We start from the raw sequence: 22,601 nt of genomic DNA, 5'->3' as shown, positions 1-22,601 counted from the left end.
TTAGAAGATCCCGCTCGTTTGGCTGCTGATGATCAAGTTCTATAAATCGTCTTATCTGAGTGATTTTATATTCGCCTACCCAGTTTCATATATGCCCACCCACCAACAAATTTCTGGCTGCACTACTGTACTGAATGCTATCATTACTTGAAGGGAGGGAATATTTTTGTGATTTATAACAAACTAGTAACGTTGCACTGCACGATAACACGCAGTCAATACACTTGACTAGTTTTCATGCTCTTTTTCTGTACGTTTAGCATTCGTTTGCTCAGAGGTTGATGCGCTTGCTGCTTCCTGAGCAACTCTTCTTTTCTTCACCCTAGCGGCCCGCTTCTTCTCTTCTTTCGTCAGCATCTTTTTGCGTTGAAACTGAGTGTTTGTGTTGCAATTACTTAGTACATTTTCCTTAATTTTTCACTTAGGCTGGCACCTAAGTCTTCAATCTGCCTCAATAATGATTTAAGATACGAAGAGGTAGGGGAAGTGACGGCAAAGGTGACCTGCTGCCAAGAGTTGATTTTACAATAAAATAAAATAAAATAAAAAGAGTAATAAGAATCGCCACCCCAAAAGCGGACAGTAGATGTCACATAGTTAATGTGTACCAAATTTCAGGCCAATAGTTCAAATGATTTGTGAGCTACAGGTGATTTAAAATCCTGGACAGGCAAATGAACAGCCACAGTAGCGTATTATATATAAAGATATATAAATTTTGTGTTTCTTGACTGACTACTTTCTATATGCAATGTAAATGTGTTGTGAAATCCTGCCACAACAAAGCACAAAAATGACTGTATGTCAACAAAAAAACCCACATAAAAGCCCTGACTTACTGGAGACATACAGGTCTGGATTGTGCAAACTGCAAGCGGCCAAGCCCTAACTTCAACAGGCAGGCTTCAGACATGCCTAGGCTGCAAAAATGGGGCTAATATAAACAGTTCCTTTGTAATTTTAAGTATTTATTTGAAGAATTCAAAAAAGAGCATAAGAAAGGCAAGAATGGACAAATGAAACCAAAACAAGATTTCCCTAAAGGCCAAACCTAAAAGCAAACCAAGCCCAGCAATCTCAAACCAAAACAGCACCTTTTAAATTAAATAGGGTAGGCATAGTCAGGAAATCCAAAGTTATTAATCACTATGGAAGTGCTTCTCCATTTTTACTGCCGGGACTGTCTCCCAGCTGCATAATCAAGGTGGACCCACATCCTTGTCCTCCACTTTAAGCAGACGACCATCTAATACTAACATAATGCAAAGAAAGAAAAGAGAATTGATAACATAACATGAAATATATTTAAACTAGACAGTAATGGCGCAGTGCCGTACTGTCTCATACTCTTTTGACCCTTTACCTTCATTGACCATATATGTGTACAATGATTTAAGATATGAAGAGGTAGGGGAAGTGATGGCAAAGGTGGTAGGGATGAGAACAGCCCCCGTACGCATGCGCCACAAGGCTGCCCTGCTGCCCGCTGCCAAGAATTGATTCTACAATAAAATAAAAATAATTTTATAATAATTTATAAAAAAAATAATTTTATAAATAATTATTTTTCATAATTCCAAAACTCTTAGCTTTTAATATAAAGCTGTAGTGCAGAGTTTCAGCGTAGTATATGTGTACCAAATTTCAGGCTACAGGTTATTTGATTTTTTTACCTTGACCTTCTTGGGTTGACCTTTGGCCTTGGAGGTCAATCATCACCCCAAAAGCGGATAGTAGAGGTCATGTAGTATAGGTGATTTAAAATCCTGGACAGACAAACGGACAACCACGGTAGCGTATTATATAAGAAGATATTAACAGAACATTTAAATAAACAACAAAAAAACTTGAGTTAGGGCAACAATCCTGGCAGTACCATAACAAAATGGACTCTAACAGTACCTGTCCATTAACATTAACATTATCACTGCAGACGCCATTGGAGATCAAAAGAACAACTCCAGATAGCAGAATCCCTGGAGTAAATAAACCCCTGGGGATCTACAGCCAGACATAACAGAGAAAGTCAGACGAGTTGCAGTCCTGGAGACGTCGGCCAACTGGCCACCCATTCCCTCCTTAGTATCATCAGCATGGGTCATGTTATGAACTAGGAGTTCCAAAACACAAAATCCAAAAAAAAAATTCAGAAAATGACCACTAGAGGGGAATCTCAGTGACAAACCCCAGCTAGTAATAAGCGCAAACATGGTGCCTTCAAAAATAAAAAGATTTATTCTTCACAAAAAAATGCTCTTCCACAAGAGTGAAGCTCCCTAGGAGCACAAAAGGCAAAAAAGGAGTTGTCTGTAATACAAAAGGCAATCCAAAGCAAACAACAGTCCCAATGTGAATCCCAAAAATAGTCAAAAATACAAAGCAGTATGTCAGAAATCCAGTAACCACAAGCACATTGGAATTCACAAAAAGCCAAAGAACTCACCACTCCTAATCAAAATGAGCCGCCAGGGACTGTGGGATACTCCCCAGTTATACAGGGTGGAGGGCAGTTTGTGGTGGCAATGGGCAGGTGGCTCTTGTTGGACCACCCACAACATCCATGGAACAGAACACAGACTAAGAAAATACAGCAGGCAGTTAACAAAAGTAACATTAACATAAATAAACAGCTCAATGATGAACCAAAAGGACACAGACACATGGAAGGCGGAACCCTGGCTGAAATATAACAGGTATGAATTGGGAAGTAGGAAGCTGATATCATACAGTACAATATCCATCACCTATCCATCCACCTATCCTTTCATTTACCAACCCAATAATCCAGTTCAGGGTTTTAGGGCGCTGATGCCCCATCCCCACAGGACTGGTAACAAGCGTGGAACTCTGAAGGTACTGTGTAGAGATGCACACTCCGGCTTTTCGCTTCAGAGAGATCTCCATGAATACAACTGGAAGGGTGAGAAAGTGTCCAGGATCAACAGCTTAAGTGCTGATGGATTGCTGTGAGGAGCAGTTGGCTGAAATGATTTTGTGTGTGTGTGTATTTCACAGCATGTTTTGATCTGCATGTTTGTTTCAATCCACTGCTAGTGAATGGTTGATGTTAAAATTAGCAACAGTTTATTTATATCCATCCATTCATACTGTAATCTCTTTTAATACCCTCATAATCCAGATCCTAACCCGGCCACTTCACACCCGCTCACATAGAAACAGAGCTGTGCAAATTAGAGGGGGAAGACAGAAGTCATTAGACATTCCACCTTTTGATGGTCTGATAGCAGCCATTGAGAGCCTAAGTATGCTGTGTGGTACAAATATAATTAACAACACCACCATCAGTGCTAAGGTGACAGAAGTAAACTCAGGATAAGCAACCACTAAACACAGGAGCTAAACAAATAAATGGACTGCTGCCAAATGCAAATATCAGGTCTTTTTGCTGGTGAGCTGATGATTTCTGCTATTTCTGAATGCTGGTTGAGAATTAAAAAAAATAAAACAAAAAAGCCTTACTGCAGATGTTGTTATTCCCAGATACGTTTTTAGACATTTTTCTGTCGCAATGTCACAGTGACACGGAGCACAAATCTTTCAGTAATGAGAAAGCAGCAGAATGTAAATAACTGAAAACTATTATGAGCAGTTTTGAGCAAAGTTTTTTTTTAGAATAGGTCATTTTTATGGTAATTTCTATCAAAAAATGGAAATTGTATTCATTGAATGATTCCTGTGATCTGATTTTCCAAAATTGATAAGCTGCATTTTAGAATTGTAATAGAATTTCAAGAATTGATTATGATCAGTTCATTTCTTCTCAGGTAATGCATAGCCCCACATACACAGAAGAATACAGACAGGCATAATTTGGATATGCTCAAATCTTTGTTAGATATGTCCAAAATGTATACAGTAGATAACTCAAAAATGAATAAAAAAGACATGAAACAAGGGGAGAAACCCCATCCAAGGCTCACTGCCGTGCTTTTCCTGTAAGCCATGGCGAGCAGTCACATCACTGCTGCCTTGAGAAGGAATCGAATCTCAATTTCATGGCTGAGGTAGACAGCATGCCCAATTCATTGTCATGTTATGTGTATCACGGCATAAGCTGTCAACTGAGACCAATACCAAGGTTCAAGGGCCAGGGGTTTGAAAGTTTTTGCAAGACAGATAACCCTTACTATTTTATATATATGTACAGTGCCTTGCAAAAGTATTCATCCCCCTGAGTGCTTGTCTTATTTTGTCGCATTACAACCTAGAATTAAAATAGATTGTTATAATGGATTTAATGTTGCTCCATGGGATATTCAAAGTTTGGGATTTTGTTGTATATTTGGAGTGCTCCTTGGTCTTCATGTTACTTGCTTAGTGGTGTTGCAGAGTCAGGAGTTTTTCAGAACAGATTGATTTATACACACATCATGTGACACTTTGATTGCTCACAGGTGGACCATAATCAACTAATTATGGGACTTCTGGAGTTAATTGGTTGGACCAGATCTTATTTAGGGGTTTCATAACAAAGGGGATGAATACATACACACTCACGTCTTTTCAGTTTTTAGTTCTTTTGTAATACATTGTAATAAGAGATAGAAAAAATCAAAAAGGCTTGGGGCGACACCGCGACCCCATATATTATGAGTACAAAATTATTTAGGCTTCTCAGCAAAATTAATGCCCCTTAGGACACAAGTCTAAGACAAGACTGTACAAGATGATGACGCCTTTGGCTACATGCCAGTTAGGCAGGGGGACAGACACAGGAAGTGACATCATCGGGGAGGGGGAACTGTCAGTCATCTGGTTTGTAGAGGGAGAAAGAGAACTGGCATTAGTATACACTGCCACCTTGTGGATTGGTGTTGAATTACCACCACCAGAGCTTTCTCCAAGTAACATGTGTGTGACAATATATGCATACATACAGTATATATATATATATATATATATATATACAATCAGATCAAGATTCAGACTACAAATGCTATGAATATATATATAAATATATATATATATATACAGTGGTGTGAAAAACTATTTGCCCCCTTCCTGATTTCTTATTCTTTTGCATGTTTGTCATACAAAATGTTTCTGATCATCAAACACATTTAACCATTAGTCAAATATAACACAAGTAAACACAAAATGCAGTTTTTAAATGATGGTTTTTATTATTTAGGGAGAAAAAAAATCCAAACCTACATGGCCCTGTGTGAAAAAGTAATTGCCCCCTTGTTAAAAAATAACCGTGAAAAAGTAATTGCCCCCTTGCTAAAAAATAACCTAACTGTGGTGTATCACACCTGAGTTCAATTTCCGTAGCCACCCCCAGGCCTGATTACTGCCACGCCTGTTTCAATCAAGAAATCACTTAAATAGGAGCTGCCTGACACAGAGAAGTAGACCAAAAGCACCTCAAAAGCTAGACATCATGCCAAGATCCAAAGAAATTCAGGAACAATTGAGAACAGAAGTAATTGAGATCTATCAGTCTGGTAAAGGTTATAAAGCCATTTCTAAAGCTTTGGGACTCCAGCGAACCACAGTGAGAGCCATTATCCACAAATGGCAAAAACATGGAACAGTGGTGAACCTTCCCAGGAGTGGCCGGCCGACCAAAATTACCCCAAGAGCGCAGAGACGACTCATCCGAGATGTCACAATGGACCCCAGGACAACGTCTAAAGAACTGCAGGCCTCACTTGCCTCAATTAAGGTCAGTGTTCACGACTCCACCATAAGAAAGAGACTGGGCAAAAACGGCCTGCATGGCATGGTCCAAGACGCAAACCAATGTTAAGCAAAAAGAACATTAGGGCTCGTCTCAATTTTGCTAAGAAACATCTCAATGATTGCCAAGACTTTTGGGAAAATACCTTGTGGACTGATGAGACAAAAGTTGAACTTTTTGGAAGGCAAATGTCCCGTTACATCTGGCGTAAAAGGAACACAGCATTTCAGAAAAAGAACATCATACCAACAGTAAAATATGGTGGTGGTAGTGTGATGGTCTGGGATTGTTTTGCTGCTTCAGGACCTGGAAGGCTTGCTGTGATAGATGGAACCATGAATTCTACTGTCTACCAAAAAATCCTGAAGGAGAATGTCCGGCCATCTGTTCGTCAACTCAAGCTGAAGCGATCTTGGGTGCTGCAACAGGACAATGACCCAAAACACACCAGCAAATCCACCTCTGAATGGCTGAAGAAAAACAAAATGAAGACTTTGGAGTGGCCTAGTCAAAGTCCTGACCTGAATCCAATTGAGATGCTATGGCATGACCTTAAAAAGGCGGTTCATGCTAGAAAACCCTCAAATAAAGCTGAATTACAACAATTTTGCAAAGATGAGTGGGCCAAAATTCTTCCAGAGCGCTGTAAAAGACTCATTGCAAGTTATCGCAAACGCTTGATTGCAGTTATTGCTGCTAAGGGTGGCCCAACCAGTTATTAGGTTCAGGGGGCAATTACTTTTTCACACAGGGCCATGTAGGTTTGGATTTTTTTTTCTCCCTAAATAATAAAAACCACCATTTACAAACTGCATTTTGTGTTTACTTGTGTTATATTTGACTAATGGTTAAATGTGTTTGATGATCAGAAACATTTTGTGTGACAAACATGCAAAAGAATAAGAAATCAGGAAGGGGGCAAATAGTTTTTCACACCACTGTATATATATATATATATATTTATACAGTATGTGTATATATATATATTGTGGCCTGTAGGGGGCACATCAGTCGCCCAAACCCAACATAGACAGACAGACACCAAGCACATGTTCAGCACACAACACATGTTTCTTCCTCACTCCCCACAGCAGCACAGTACAAATAAAGTACACTTAAACACAGTACTTTCTCTTTGCCTTCTTTTTCCCTCCTCCACTTCTCCTCTGGCAATCTTCATCTCACTCCATTCCGATTGTGGCTCCCAGAGTAGTGGCAGTTGGCTCCTTTTATTCAGGCAACCATGAGTACTTCCAGTTTCCCCATAGCGTGGTCTGGAAGCACTTCGGGTAAAGCAGAAATCCAACAAAGTAGGACTCCACAGCCCCTGTAGCACCCCCTGGTGGCACCCCCAGAACCCAACAGGGCTGGTCCGAACTTCAACTCCCATGAAGCCCTGCTGGAATCTGTGGTGCTGTATATATGCCACCTAGTGATCCATGGGAGATAATGCCCTGTGCACACTCTCTCCTCCAGTCCTTCCACTATAAAAGCATCCTGGCCAGGTAAGGGTCCCTATCTGACTACGACTATATATATACAGTATATATTAATATATATTGTTAAGTCCATTACATAAAATCTAAAAGAAAATCCATTTTAATTCCAGATTGTAATGCGACAAAGCAGGTCAAACAACATTTCTGATTTTAAGTGACATTTTTGCTTTGGTGTTTTGTTTAGTTTTTGCCAAGTAATGATGTTGGCTATGATTGATATATCCAGTGGGGACTGGGTGGTTTTTTGGCCTTGGAACTCCTGCTTTTTGTTGATTTTGTTTTTTCTCTCTGGGATCTTGACCCTGGAATTTCAAAAACATTTCTATCACCCCTGGCCACCTGATCATAACAGTCTTACGTTTACAGACCAAAAATATGAATTCACACATAAGGACCGTACTTTCACTATTTATTTTGCCATCAACCATAATACACACATCCACCAAAGAAATGCTGGGGCACCAACCAAGTTGCTCCTTTTAATAGCTAATAAGTCCAAAAGAAAACAGGCGCTTGATGGCACAAATAACAGAAAAGTAAGGAAATATCGTCTGAAAGGTGGTGCTTCTAAAATCCAAGCTTAGGCTGGAGCTGCGTCCGGTGGTCTGCTCATCCTGCAATGAGACCTGCCGGGAGCGTCTCAGTTTTATAGTTGTTGTACCTGAAGGGTCGGAGTCAGTTGCCCTCACTGGGCTTTTTTCCTGAGCTGTGGGATGAAAAACAGACAACATCGTCAGTGATGGCACCGCTTTGTGCCCCAGGGTGGTAGTGCTTGCCAGTGACACTCTGATGTGCATGTCTGACATCGTGTATATGTATATTTTGTAAGTGCGTATTGATTTATTCCTATCTGTTATTTTGGTATGTCATTTATTTGTTTTAATTTTCATCTGTATTTAATTTGTTTTTATTTTCCTGGTACGTTTTCTTTGATATCTTGTAAAGCACTTTGAGTTACGTACTTGGTATAGAAATAAATGTTATTGTTGATCCTACTTTTGTCACATCCCTTAAATTTGTTTGCATCTCTGCCACTTGCTGCCATTTTATTAATGAGTGTATAACACACACGGCCTTTTTCTTTAGAATGCTAAAAGGAAATTTCTTTATGGGTCAGTAAACCTGTTTTTTGCAGCATGGGCTGACTGCTTGGTCCACTTTTATAGGTTAGTGCAGATTGTATTTTGCCTGTAAATAACTTCAACAGCTTTTTAAATTCTAGATTTTCATTTTTTTTCTTATTTAGCAAACAACTGTAAGGCACCCCTCCCCCCCCAACCTTCTCACTAGGGCCTGTACATATCTAAATTTCTTGCATACATTCTTGATGTTTTGCTTGCTCTTCCAAGGAACAGAATAGAACCTGCTTCTGTTTGTTTTTGCCCCCTGGTTTTACTTTTCTTATGATATTTGTATTTTTTTTTTTGTACGGCTTTCTGTTTACATTTCAGGTCAATGTGAATTGATCCCGGAAGTGGCCACTTAACGCTGCTCTATAAACCCTTTTGACTTTTTAGCAGCATGGCTCTCAAGTGCTTCCTGTTCAGGCCGGCCTTGAAACATGCCTAAAGCGCTACTATGCTTCACTGGACTAAAGACTGATTCATGTCTCTTGCAAAAATTCTTCTGTCAACTCTCTAGGGTGCAGGGTTCTTGAAAGAACATGTTACTGATGGCAGCAATAGCTTGACACAGCACTTGACAAGCTGATGCATGTAAGTGTTACAGCATTGGGAACTTCCAGTGGCTGAATGACAGCTCTAGTAAAATTTCACAACACATAAAAAAGTTCACCCATCCTTCTAGTCACATACAAACAATCCCACTTACTTAATTTGGGGTAGAAGAGAGCTGGTGCTTAGCTGGACACCACTGGGAGGAAAGCAGGACCCAATCCTGCATGGGTTGCCAATCACATTTTTAAAATGGCTGCACGTTCAGTAAATCCCTAGCTAGCTGTGGATTCATAATGCTTCTGTGAAAGGCCACCTTCAACCTCACCATCTCAAGCCCCCAACCCGTGCTACAGATTACAAGTTGATCTTTGACCCTGCAGCCTTGTCCTTTCAGTTCACTCTGGCTCATTGTTTAAATCTCTTATCATAGATGTACACAAAATATGGGATGTCAGGTAATTTCAAAGACTGATCATGTCAAGTTTTTAAAAATTGTGTTCAACTTTGAAAGACACCATGGAAAGTAAATATTCATTGATATGTTAGGCTGTGAGAGTAAAGAGGTATGTTGACCTAACAGATCACCTCCTTAGTCCACACACTAAACTGAAGGTTTTAGCAAATACAATTTATTTTTGTATAACGCCCTTCACTGAGTGTAGGTACAGAGCGCTGTGAGCAATACTCAGTTAAGATACAAGTATAGATTATACTAATTACTACATAAATAATAATTACGAAATTACTAAAATAAGGTATAAACTGATTACACATAAATGGAAACTAGCAATATCCGTCTTTCAATTAACTGATGTACTATGGCCGGTTGACAATGGAGGAGATTAAAATTATACAAGAGAAAGTCAAAAACAAAGTCGCAGAGTCCTGGAGAGCTCAGCCAACTGGCCGCCTACCCGCTCCTGGATTTTCTATAATGGAGTCTGTGCTGGCCGTCCAGTCTGTTGAGAGAATCTTTCCATCTGACGATTCCAATGCTCCTTAATCCAAGATGTCTTTTCTTTGCCTGGCAGTAGAGCAGTGGTACCAAATGCCACATCCAGACACCGAAAAGAGAATCAGAATAGAGGAGGAGGGTTAGTCACGGTTTAAAAATATTGTGATAACTTATATTTTTGTTCAAATGACTAACAAACAGAGATGCAGTATGCACAGCTACTCAGCAGCTCTAGTCAGGGTATTTCAGACTAAAATGGCGAGTCTTCAGGCTGATATAAAAGCAGAGACTGAAATGGCAATTCTTATATAAGCAGGCAGACCATTCTACAACTTTTGGCCCTGTAACTAAAAGCTCGGCCTACCACTGTTATTTTATTAATCAGATGACCATTTCTTTCAGTTCTCATCAGCTTTTTTCACCTTAGAAAATGCAGCATTATTTTCAGTTTTTGAAAAGTGTATATTTTTTTGTAACAAAGCAAGTTAATCTTAATTAGTATATAAATGTGTGTTTCTTTCTCTGGGCGCGCTAGTTTGCCTTTTCATATGTGGCGACCCACATGCAAGTACAAATCTCTCTGTACATCATGTTGTATTTCCTAAACACAAATGCTTGAAAGGGTTTTCAGTAAAAGAGTAATACTGGAAGTGTTTTCATTTGAAACAGACTGTTTTGTACAGTTATTCATGAAGGTGTTTTCCCACCACAGGAACTTTGTTTTCAGGAACCAACGAGTTCCTGTACTGTGTTGGCCGGCCCCTGGCACAACAGGAACTTGATGCAAAATATGTGACGTGCATGTGAAATTAAGGGAGTTCATAGGGGACCCCTTACCCAACATTTATTGCTTCTATATGGTGCATAACGTGGCTCACCAGGGAGGCAGCTAAGAAGAGTAATTTAATGAGGCGCAATCAGGAGTTCACTGGGGAGATTGATCAATGTGGTCCTTGACTCGGCACATCAGAGGAGCAACTATGAAGAGTGATGCGTTGTAAAGTGCTGCGCGATTTGGAGATCAGGTGGGCCTTACCCACCATATTGCTTCAAAATGATTGCGACTTCACAGCGGAGGTCATTTCTTCAATGGCCTGCCGCACAAGGGAGGTGACTATCAAGAGTGATGTAGTGCAAAGTGTAGCATGATCAGGAATTCACAGGGGACCCCCACACCTTATTGCTTCGAAGTGATTGTGACTTTACAGGCGTGAAGAAACACACGCAGAGATGGCATCCCAGCCAGGATCGGTTTTAATCCGTTAGCTGGCAGGGAGGCCAATATTACAGAACAATGGTTCCAGAAATATAGTGTATGTCTCCCCAAAGTGCCAAATGGCAGCATCTCTGTAGGAGGGTACACCCAAAAAGGACAATCGCAGGGCATGCTGGGACTTGTAGTGCCGTGAGATGACCCTGCTGGGGTCTGTGGGTGCCTGCAGAGGGCACTACTGAGAGCTCCACTCCCAGCTTTAATGCCCTTCCGATTGACCCATTAGTACTTCCGTCGGGTTATGCCCTGGCACTGAAAGTACTCCTGAGTCCAAGATAAAAGTTACCACTCAATGTCATATGATCAAGTTAAGTTAGAGTCAGGAGAAAGAGGGCAACACTTAAGGGAGGAAGAGGAGTCTGAAGAGAAATAGAGAAAGAAGAAACATCCTGGTTGTTGTTGTTGTGATTGTCTTTGTGAAGGAAAGGTATTGTGGATAATAAATATCCCGTATTTGAACCCGTGACTGTGTGTATGTCAGTTGTGTCTGGGCTTTGGGGCTCAGTGGCACTCTGTCTTCCACACAGGGGAGGTTGTTGCTTCAAAGCGGTGTATGGCATGGTGCATCAGGGAGACGGCTATGACGAGTGGTGCAGTGCAAAGGGCAGCTTTGCCTTTCAGCTTTCCCAGAATGCACTTCACTCCTTTCCAGCTTGACAATTCTTTCAGGCCTCCACCATTACCTGAAATCTCTAAAATGTTTAAAAGGTCAAAGCATCTCCTTACTTGGTATCCATCACCTGTCTGGTTTTGTAGCACAGTGTGCTCAAGTTCGATGCCCATCACCTCTAAGTAATTGTCACAAACGGCTTCTAAAGGTCCCCATACTTTGCATGGGGAGTCTTGATCTGCTGGGCAGCCCTACTGCACAGTTTTGTGTCATCATTGAACAATTTCCCAAATGAGATTTTCAGAGATAGTTGTCTTTGTCTGTACTGAAATATATTTGTCTACTTCACTGGATTTAAAACCCAGTATAACAGAACACAACTCACTGATACAAATAAAAATAACATATCAAGAATATTAGTATACTTTGAAAGCAATACATGCAACTCAGCATTCAACAAATACACTTTTTACCACCTTCCCAACTCTATTTCTAATATAGCTCCTACTCTGTCATCTTTAATTTTTTTTATTCTTTTCAGATATTCAAATGATGCCTTACATTTAAATATAAAAGATGATGGATTCATACTTATTCGCCTTGATTGCACCTGCAATTTTTATAGATCAGGGTGATGTTTCTCACATTTAACACTGGCCTGAGGAACAAAGCAGTCTAAGCAATCTTTTTAATTACTGTTTAATTTTGTAGGGCAGTTCATAGCGACTGAACTCTGTTGTTTTGGACCACTGCTCTGTTCTTTAAAAATTACTAAATAATCCAGTTTTGAATTCCGCCTTTGTCATTGATTAATAAGAAAGCTTAACCTGCTTAGGCCAAGTAAGTTATGTCATCATTTGTACAGATCAGCACAACACAGTGCATTTTGTCAATGAGGGTTCTGCAATATCTGTAACTGGAGTAGTAGAGAAAAGCAAAGCGTTCAGCGTAAGTCGCTTAGACGTTCAAAAAGCCTTTGATACGGTTCAGCACTGCAGATTAATTCTAAAACTAGAAGTCTTAGGGATCAGAGGTAATTTACAAAACTGGATTTCAAGCTGGTGTTTTGACCAAAGAGTACACAGCATCAGTGTCAGTGTTACATTAACTCTTACATTGTTAAAGAAACTGTAAAAAGTGTGTATATACACTAGGAAGAGGCTATTTTTCCCATATGTATACTCTTAAGTGTTAATTTGACACTGCAATGGTGTGTGAACAGGTAGGATGGAATAAGGTGAGGTCATCTGTTGAGTTTCTCCGAGGTCTGACCTTGGACTGTTAATCTGTCTAATGTATGGCACAGACAGACAGACACCGAATGTCCCAAAACACACACGTTTATTATTCTATACAATAAACAGCACCACAATGCCTAAATCAACCAATCTCTTCAGTCCCTCAATACTTCTGCCGCCTTTACTCCTCTCCTCCCAAGCTTTATCTTCCTCCTCCCGACTCCGGCTCGTCTACTGGAGGGAGGCGGCCTCTTTTATAACAACCCAGATGTGCTCCAGGTGCTCTATGACGATCGTCCGGCAGCACTTCCTGGTGTGGCGGAAGTGCCGCATGAGCACCTGGAAGCACTCTGGGTGTCCCTGGAATTCCTTCCGGCAGCACTTCCAAGTGTGGCGGAAGTGCTGCCATGGGACCCAACAAGGATGAGCTTCCAAGCTCTGATCCCGTGGCCCCCATGCAGACCAAGGCGGCTGCCCTCTTGTGGCCCAGGTGAGGTATTGGCCCTCTCCCGGTTCTTCTAGGCGAAACCGGCTGGGCAGGATCCCCAGCCGTCCGCCACAATGGTAATGACAAAAATTTATATATAGTAAGTAAACTTGTGAAATTTGTAGATGTTGCCTGTTTTACCAAGTTATTAGGTCTCCTATGACATGCACCTAACGTGAAAGGCACCAACTAATCTCTTAGGTTCTTTCCTTAATGGGGATAAGAAGAAATGTCCAGACCAGCTCAACAGCTGTTACCTGTAACCTCTGACCTACCTCACTGTCCACATTGCACCCCACACATTCAATTCTGGGGACCTTTACTACCAATAGTGGGCTTCACAAGAGCATCGTCTTGTGCCCTTAAGGGATCACAACTAGACACAGAAGGAACAGACCTTCTCCTTGGCTATGCTAATTGCAATCAGACAAAGAGACGCTGGTTTTTGTCTCCTTTCACCAAGGATTCATTCTTTGCCAAGGTTTCAGATGCCGTTTTTGTGTCTTTTTTGTTCAGATTTGATTCCTTTGTTTATGTTAATATTGTTGGCTATTCTGTTTCTATATATCTATGTATCTTCTGTTTTGTTTCGTGTGTTTTGTGAGTGGTCCCCCAAGAGGAGGAGCCACCTGCCTATTTTTGTCAAGGGAATGCCCTCATCCCTATAAAGGCTGAAGAAAGCCCACAGTCCCTTGCGGTTCATTGAGAATGTGCTGGTGGTAGGGCTGAGTTTTGTTGGTTTCGTGATTATACTGTGTGTTTTGTCATCTACTAGATTTTTGTGACCTTTTGCTCTGTTTTTTGACTTTGCCTCTTGGATTTCAGATTGGAGGTTTATTTGCTTTTAAGATTGAGTTTTGAAGACACTACCATCTCTGCCTTTGTGCTCCTCTCAGCTTATTTTTGTTAACAGAGCTTTTTGTAAAAATAAATCTTTTTTTAATAAAGATTCTTAGTTACATTTATTTGACTAGCTGGGTTTCAACGTTTTTACCCCCTCTAGTGGGCATTTTGAGTATTTTGTGTGCTTTTGAACTCTTTAGTTCATCGGTGAGCAGTGTTGGTCCTGGAGGGCTGCAGGTTTGTGTTCCAACCCAGTTGGTGTCAGTTATTGCCATTGAACCACTTATTGCTCAATTGACATTTTTCTGCTTCATTTTAGTGGTCTCGCTTGTTAAGGTTCCTCACCCTTAGCTGTTTTTTTATGGTCTTAAACAGCTGTATTTACTGTTTCAATGGCTTCTTAATAGCAGTAAGGTGTAAATGACAACAGTTAGATGGAGAACTGCTGGCTCCTGTTTCCATTTACACCGATGTGGATTCATCGTGCACTATTTGGTTTAATAAACCACTTAATAGAAAAATGTAACAGACTGAAAAGTATCCATTTTAGGCTTCAAATCATTTAGATGATATCCTTGGAAAGGAAAAAAATCTACGATGTGAAAACCTTACATTGTAGACTAACATGCCATAAAATTCAGTAAGGTCTGAGATTGGTCAGGATTGGTTTCTAATTAAGCAATTGGGTTGGAACGAAAACGTGCAGCCACTGCAGCCCACCAGGACTGACATTGCCCACCCCTGCTTTAGTTCATAACACTTTTAAGCGTTCACCTAAAACCAATAGCACCCAATATCAGCAGTACAAAGAATTATACAACCTTGGTTAAAGGAATACTCCATCCAAAAATGATATACTTTTTAGTATGTTACTTAACTAATGCACATTGTAGTGGTGACCAAGAAAACTTTTTAATCTCATGTTTTCCTGCAGAATGGAGGACATGTACCAGAGCTGTACAATAACAAACAATGTGAAAAACATCCATGGAAAAAAGAAAAAAAATAATGTTTGTTTGCTAAAATATTGTTAAATAGGTTCATCCAGGATTATTACTGTGCACTTAAACAGGAAACCAGTAGCATCTTGAAATGAAGACAGGACTCTTGACCAATGGATGAGTGAGAGAGGCATAGAGTAGAGTAGTAGACATTAGAATTTTGTGGGCCTTTAAAGCTCGACACAATGTTATTTTTGGGAGATTAGGTAAATGGAATTGATGAATTTGTTGTGTTGAATGTCCTGTTTTTCTTTTTACGTTGTTTTAATGTTTTAATGTTATCAGGGGAACACTGCATGGAGGGTAGAACAGGACACACATTTAGGCAGGAGATTATTTACTGAAGCCAACAAGTGAAAATTCGACTGGCATTTCAATTATTTATCCATAGAAGTTAGTATTTGTCACTGCCAAAAGTCCTGAGTTGATATTAAATCATGTACTGTAATATTTACTTATATTATTTTTTTGCTTTTGCTTTTAAAATTATGCATGAACATATTACAAAGGCGATTGCGGGACAGCTTAATTTACGGAGGTGCTAGCTAACAGTGGCTAAATCTGTTGAGTGTACGATGCAGTTCAGCAATCTGTGTGTGTCCCTCTACAGGTGAACCAGGGGAATGTCCCAGGCATCGAGAGTGCATTCTTGGCCATGGACACAGAAGAGGGAGTGGAGGTGGTGTGGATTGAGGTCCAGTTCTCCGATAAGAAGGTTTTCAAAGCGCATGAGGTAAAATAAAAAAATACAAATATATTTTTTTAATGATGGTTGGTGCACTAGCATTTCCATTCATGGGGGTTTGTCATATTTGTTTTGATTTTTGTTATCCAGCCTACCAGAGCACCTTGTAGTGGTAAAAGGGCATTCAGAAAATGAATGTCTAGATGAATCAAACTTTTCACTTACAGGTGTAAAAGGGAAAAGAATCATGTTGCTTGTGCTCGTAGAAGAAAACAAACCAGACCCCCTGAAGAGCCTATCCCCAAAAATAGCATTACTGTAGACAGGTGCATTCTTTTTAAAGCTATTAGTGGACTTCACATTTTAAAACCATTGATATTAACATGGAGCTTTCCACAATATTTTGGAGTGTGTCAGTGAGAATTTGTGTCCTTTCAGCCAAAAGTACAATGCTGTTGGATAAGAAGACCTTGCAACCGGCGTTTCCCATTAATCCCAAAGGTGTTGAGGTCAGAGCTACTGTGTGTGCAGCTCACTCGAGTTCCTCAATGTCTTTATTATTTGCTGGAACAAAAAAATATCCTTTCTCAAACTGTTGCCACTAAGTTGGAAGCATGCAATGATTTAAAATGTCTTTGTGTGCTGTAGAATTTAAAGTACCCTTCATTGGACTTAATGAGCCTAGCCCAAACCCAGGAAAACAGCTCCAGATCATTAACCCTCCTCCAACAAACTTTACAGTAGGCAGTCCAGAAGGAAGCATTCTCCTTCCGCCCACCAAACCCAGATTCATCCAGTCATTCCTGAGAACATGTTTCCACTGCCACAAAGACTGTTGGCGGCTTGCTTTACACCTCTCCAGCCGACGCTTGGCGCTGTACATAGTGATCTTAGGATTTTATGCAGCTGCCCAGCTAAGGAACCCCATTTCATGAAGCTCTCGACACACAATTCCTGTGCTGATGTTTTTTTTTCCAGAGGCAGTTTGGAAATCAGCTGTGAGTGATGCAGCAGGGGATAGACCATTTTTATGATGTATGCGCTTCAGAACCTGGCAGCACTGCTACTTGAGTTTGCATGGTCTATCACATTGCATGGTCCATCAGTTTGCGGCTGACCTACTGCTGCCCATAGATGCTTCCCCTACACCATAATAGCACTTCCAGTTGACCAGGGCAGATCTAGCAGAACAGATATTTCACTTAATAACTGGTGGCAAATATGTCATCCTATGACAGTGCCATGTTTAAAGTCACTGAGCTCTTCTTTATGACCCATTCTACTGCCAGTGTTTGTTAATGGAGCTTGTTTGGCTGTATGCTTGCGTTTATCCACCTGTTCACAAAGGGTCTGGCTGAAACATCAAAACTCAATAATTTAAACGGGTGTCCACATACAGTAGTTTTGCTCATACGGTGTACGTTTGTGCTTGACACTATTGATGTATAAACATACTATGCATATTAATAGATACAGGCATATCAGGCTTGCTGTATGTTAGGCGCAATGTTAATGTCATGGACTAGGAGTCTAAAAGCACTTTCAAAAAATGGCCACTAGAGGGGGATAGCACCATCAAATCCATCCATCCATCCATTATACAACCCGCTATATCCTAACTACAGGGTCACGGGGGTCTGCTGGAGCCAATCCCAGCCAACACAGGGCACAAGGCAGGAAACAAACCCCAGGTAGGGCGCCAGCCCACCGCAGACCATCAAATCCCAGTTAGTAATAAAAATAAACACAAAGTCTTTGTAAATAAAAAGATTTATTATCATAAAAATGATGTGTCTCACTAAAGAACTCAAAAAAGAGCAAAAACTCTTTAGGAAGAATACTCCTAAAACACAATCCAAATTTAAAGTGAAAACAAGAGGAAAAGTCAAAAAAATTTCTAAGGCACGCTCAAAATGAACCACCAGGACATGCGGAAGACCCTCCAGATTTATAGAGTGGAGGCCAATTCCAGGGACCACCCACAAATCACATGGAGCATAACACAGGCAGCTTACATACAGAAACAAAATCAGAAACAAAGAATTATAATGCTCATAATTTCAAAAGTAAAGCATTAACATGATCAACGGCAATCAAAAATGAACAAAGAGATGTAAAATATGAATTTGAACCCCAGCCAAGAGAGGAACCCAGGCCAAGATATACCGGTTAAGCGTAAATTTCAACAAGCATAGGAATGTTTTTCTTCATCTAGAGAACAATACTGTATACCCAGAGAATGAGATACCAAGTAGTGTAGTAGAAAGCAGGACTTTAGTGACCTTCCAAACTTGACTTCAAATTATTCTGGAGAAATCAGGTAGACAGGATTGGGGAGATTTTTTGGGATGAATGGCCTATTCTTGTTAAATTTTTCCTAACGTGGGAGGTTATTCTAAAGAAATTTTACTACATGTTTCCTTGCATAAAGTGTGGTTCTACTGTATTGTAAAAACACAACATGTCATTCTGTAATCTTCTTGATGTACTTTAGAGCCCGTCATGGCAGCACTGGAAGCAAGAGAAGAACTAGCTCTGGACAGGCCTACTCAAACACACAGCAACACTCACACTCACAACGGGCCAATTTAGAATTTCCTGTTAACTAAACTTGTATACCTCTGGGGATCCATCTGTCCATTATCCAACCCACCATATCCTAACTACAGGGTCACGGGGGTCTGCCGGAGCCAATCCTAGCCAACACAGGGCGCAAGGCAGGAAACAAACCCCGGGTAGGGTGCCAGTCCACCGCAGGGTGTGCCCACACACACCAAGCACACACTTGGAACAATCTAGAATCGCCAATGCACCTAACCTGCATGTCTTTGGCCTGTGGGATGAATGCCTTTGGAGATGAGGGAGAAAAAGAAAAGTAAATGGAGGAAAACCTATGCAGACACAGGAGAATGTGCAGGCCCTAAATCACAACACATTAGCTTAACTGGTGACTCTAAATTGGCGAAATAAGGATGGACTGCTACTTCATTCAGGATTCATTCTTGATCCTCTACCCTATTGCGCAAGGTTGGACTCTAACCCTGTAACCCTGAAGGGGTTTAAGCAGATTCAGTAATTAATGAATGTTCATTCTAATAAGTCTTATGCTTATACAGTTTTCCTCATTATAATTGTCTGTTTGTTGCTGTTGTCTCATATCGAGCTGGAGATAATCCATGTCATGCTGAACTGATTTACATAAGCGGCCTTAGTGACATTTTTCTTCATCCATGAATTTGTTTATTGGAGGCTCATTTATTTCCTAGGAGTTGTAGTTAACCCATGAGAACTATTGAGCATAGATAATCTCATGTGAAAAGTGATCAGGTGCTTTTACACAGGGCCAAGATCACTTTTACATGACAGACTAGAGGTGCAGATGAACCAGAAAATATGGAGAGAATGGAGAGAAAGAACTTAAGAGGGACTGTTTATTTACTGAAGTGTAGTCATATTTACCCAACAGGCCATACACCCTGTTTTGCATTATTCCATGTATCATATGCCATATTGTGTTTAGGCAGCAGCTGTTTGTTGAATGCTAGTGAATGAATTGCAGTGGAGTTCAAGTGGAGCAGACTGCCATCTGTATTCACACTGATAATTAATCTTTATTGTGCTTTGTTGTTTTCTAATTTTGTTCCATCACAGAACTGCTGTTTTCAGAAAGTGGGTCAATTGCATGCGTATTCAATGTTCTTGATAATAAAAATGCATATAATTACATCATCATGACAGAAATACCTCCTACCAGGGTTTCCTTACAATATCCCCTAGAAGTTGATGTGATAATTTGACAAAAAAATGGTCGGTGAAAGGCCACAAGAATGACCCACAAACTAGGCCAGGACCTTCACTGGCCTGCCTAGAAATAGGCCTTACCCTGGGCAGCCAGACCCCAAACTCTACAGACAGGCTTTAGTCTGTTCAGGCCCAAAATGGGGTTCCAACTTTTAAAGCTCAAAGTCCACTTTAAATGTTCAAAAAATGCAAAAATGCCCTTCAAGAACAAGGGAACCATAACACTCTGCCTTGAATAGACAAAAACACAGCAATGTTTCTCAAATTCAAAGAATTTCTTTTAAAAAATCAAATGCAGGAATGAATAAGCAACCAAAGCAAGAGGTAAAAAATAGGCAAAAAAGGTATGCCTAAAAAGGCACTGCAAAGTTAATAAGTCTAATCTGTAACCAAAAATCAGAAATCCAAAAACACAAACAAAAAATAATCAAAAATCAGAAAATTCCAATAGTGTATACATAGCACAATATTTACTGCACAAACTCCACAATCCAAAATCCCAAAACAATAGCAAAATTTGGAAAACCAGAAAAATTAGTCTGTGTAATACTCACTGTAAGAAGTTTTCTCCAACAACCTCAATGAAGTTGAGTATAATATAAAGGTTGAGGGCGGTCCCTCAGCAGTGATGTAATGGTGGCCCCGCCTTGGCTGTAAAGTAACATAATATCAGTGTCAGCCCACATTGTTTGGCACAGCCAGACAAGTAGACATTGCCACTGTAATCACTTGGCATGCCACTTACAGCTTCATTCTGACCCTGGCCTATGCCTGCAATTTCCATCTTAGTAAAGCCAACCATCACATAATGATGGTGAAATATCAGCTTCTCAAATAATATCTCTCTGTGATAGCATTCAAACAACAAAATAAAATTGATCCATAGAATAAAATAATAAATAAAATTTATCCCAGCTCTTGTAAAGTTGGCAATACTTAAAAGAAAGAAAAACCTAAGCATTTAGTAAGTTAGTGATGGCCAAAATATTGAATATTATTAGGATATCTGCACACATTTTTTGTTTTTTCTTTCTTGTTAAATTTATGTTTTGGAATTTGACAAATCCATCCATCCATCCATCCATTATCCAACCCGCTATATCCCAACACAGGGTCATGGGGGTCTGCTGGAGCCAATCCCAGCCAACACAGGGCACAAGGCAGGAAACAAACCCTAGGCAGGGCGCCAGCCCACCGCAGAATTTGACAAATGATTTAAATAAATCTTCATGTTATTCTAATGCTTTATTAGACATCAGATCACTTCTTTTCACAACCCCTTTTTAGGTCCGGTCATTTCTTAGTTTCTTAACCTTACCTCGCTCTGCTTAGCACATTGTAATTTTCATTAATTTTTTTTTACACAATCTGCTTGAATTCTGAAATTCTACATTTTTTAGGGTTTTGGACATTGTGGATTTTGAGGTCAGATTTTCTTTTTAGGGCACTTCTGGTAACAGTTCCCAGAATTCCTTGGAGTGGCATTATATATGTATACCCAAGCACTTCTAAGTTATTCAAGTTTGTGCAAAAAAGTCCCCCATAATGACTTCAAAAGAATTTGTTTTTAATTTCTTAGTTCACAAATTCTAGCTCTTGTTCCTGTCCTTTAATGTTTTGATTACATTTTGGATTCAAAGGATTGTTGTAACTCTCAGTTTTAACCTAGACTTGTTTTTTGACTATGTGTACACCACCGGTCAAAAGTTTTAGAACACTTCAGTTTTTCCAGTTTTTTCTTCACATTCAATCAGTTGAAATGCAATGAATGACTTAAAATGGTGAAAAGGTAAGCAGTAAACTGCCAGAGGTTTAAATTTAAAGTTTAGGTTAGCAAAAACTTGAAAAAAAGAATACTACAAATGGGCCTTCTTCAGGGAACAACTAATAATTTACAACCTACAGATGTTCTGCAGCAATGAAAGTAAATTAAGTCTTGCAAGTTGAAGCAAACAATTTGCACAGGTGTCCCAGCTACTTTTGGTTACTTAAAATTCCTCTGTGTGTCTTAAAGCAGAGTTAGAACAGACTGAGTTACTACACCCCTGAAGTACTCCTTGGACAATAGTCCAGTGATGATGGCAAGAAAACGGCAAATTAACAAATGAAATGAGACAGAGTATTATCACCCTTAGAAGTGTAGGCATTTCATTTAGAGAAATGGCAAAAAAAAAATCGAAGTGAGTCCAGTGGTGTTCTACACAATCCAAAGGCAATTGAATACTGGAAGAAACTCTGAAAGGAAGAGATCTGCAGACCCAAAGTCACAGCCCAATCAGTTTTGGTTCACCAGCTTGCGTGATTAGCGCCTCACAGCACAACAGCTTCAAGCACAGCTTAATGGTGCAGGGTGAAAAAAGCAAGTGTCAGTTTCTACTGTGAAGAGGAGACTTTGTGCTAAAGGTTTGACCGGGTGAGTGGCAGCAAATAGGGCCTTGAAATACCGGCTGTGGACTACTGCAGACTGGCAGAAAGTCTGAATCAAAATTTGAAATCTTCGATTCATCCTGCAGGGTGTTTATACACCATTGAGTTGGTGACAGGATGGACTCTCAGTGTGTGACACCAACTGTCAGACATGGAGGAGGAAGTGTGATTGTCTGGGGTTGGTGACTGGCATTCTGAATCAAAAGGGTTACCGTAGTTTGGCTGTTAGATAAGCAAAATGTGACTCCTTTGATGAATCTAAGCTTGAATAACATTTTTTACAATTAATGATTTGTTGACTTATTTTTAATTGCCATTGTTTATTCATTCTATGCATTGATTTCATGAAATGTTTAGACATTAAACTGTGTGTGTTTCCGTAAAAACTGGAAAAACTGAGAT

At 40.1% G+C, this 22,601-nt stretch overlaps 1 protein-coding gene across 2 annotated transcripts in view; it reads left to right on the top strand.

The window, feature by feature from the left end:
• Positions 1–22,601, top strand: part of LOC114653738 (nuclear receptor-binding protein 2-like) — a 263,493-nt gene that overhangs the window by 161,909 nt on the left and 78,983 nt on the right. For both annotated transcript variants that reach the window (XM_028804227.2, XM_028804225.2), the window contains exon 2: positions 15,897–16,019. In XM_028804227.2, the coding sequence (XP_028660060.1) occupies positions 15,897–16,019 (123 nt within the window). The remainder of the gene's footprint in view (positions 1–15,896; positions 16,020–22,601) is intronic.

Source organism: Erpetoichthys calabaricus, chromosome 6 (assembly GCF_900747795.2).
Source record: "Erpetoichthys calabaricus chromosome 6, fErpCal1.3, whole genome shotgun sequence".
NCBI lineage: Eukaryota > Metazoa > Chordata > Cladistia > Polypteriformes > Polypteridae > Erpetoichthys > Erpetoichthys calabaricus.
Note: the sequence above shows the minus strand (reverse complement) of the source record. Positions and strands in the feature narration are given on the sequence as shown.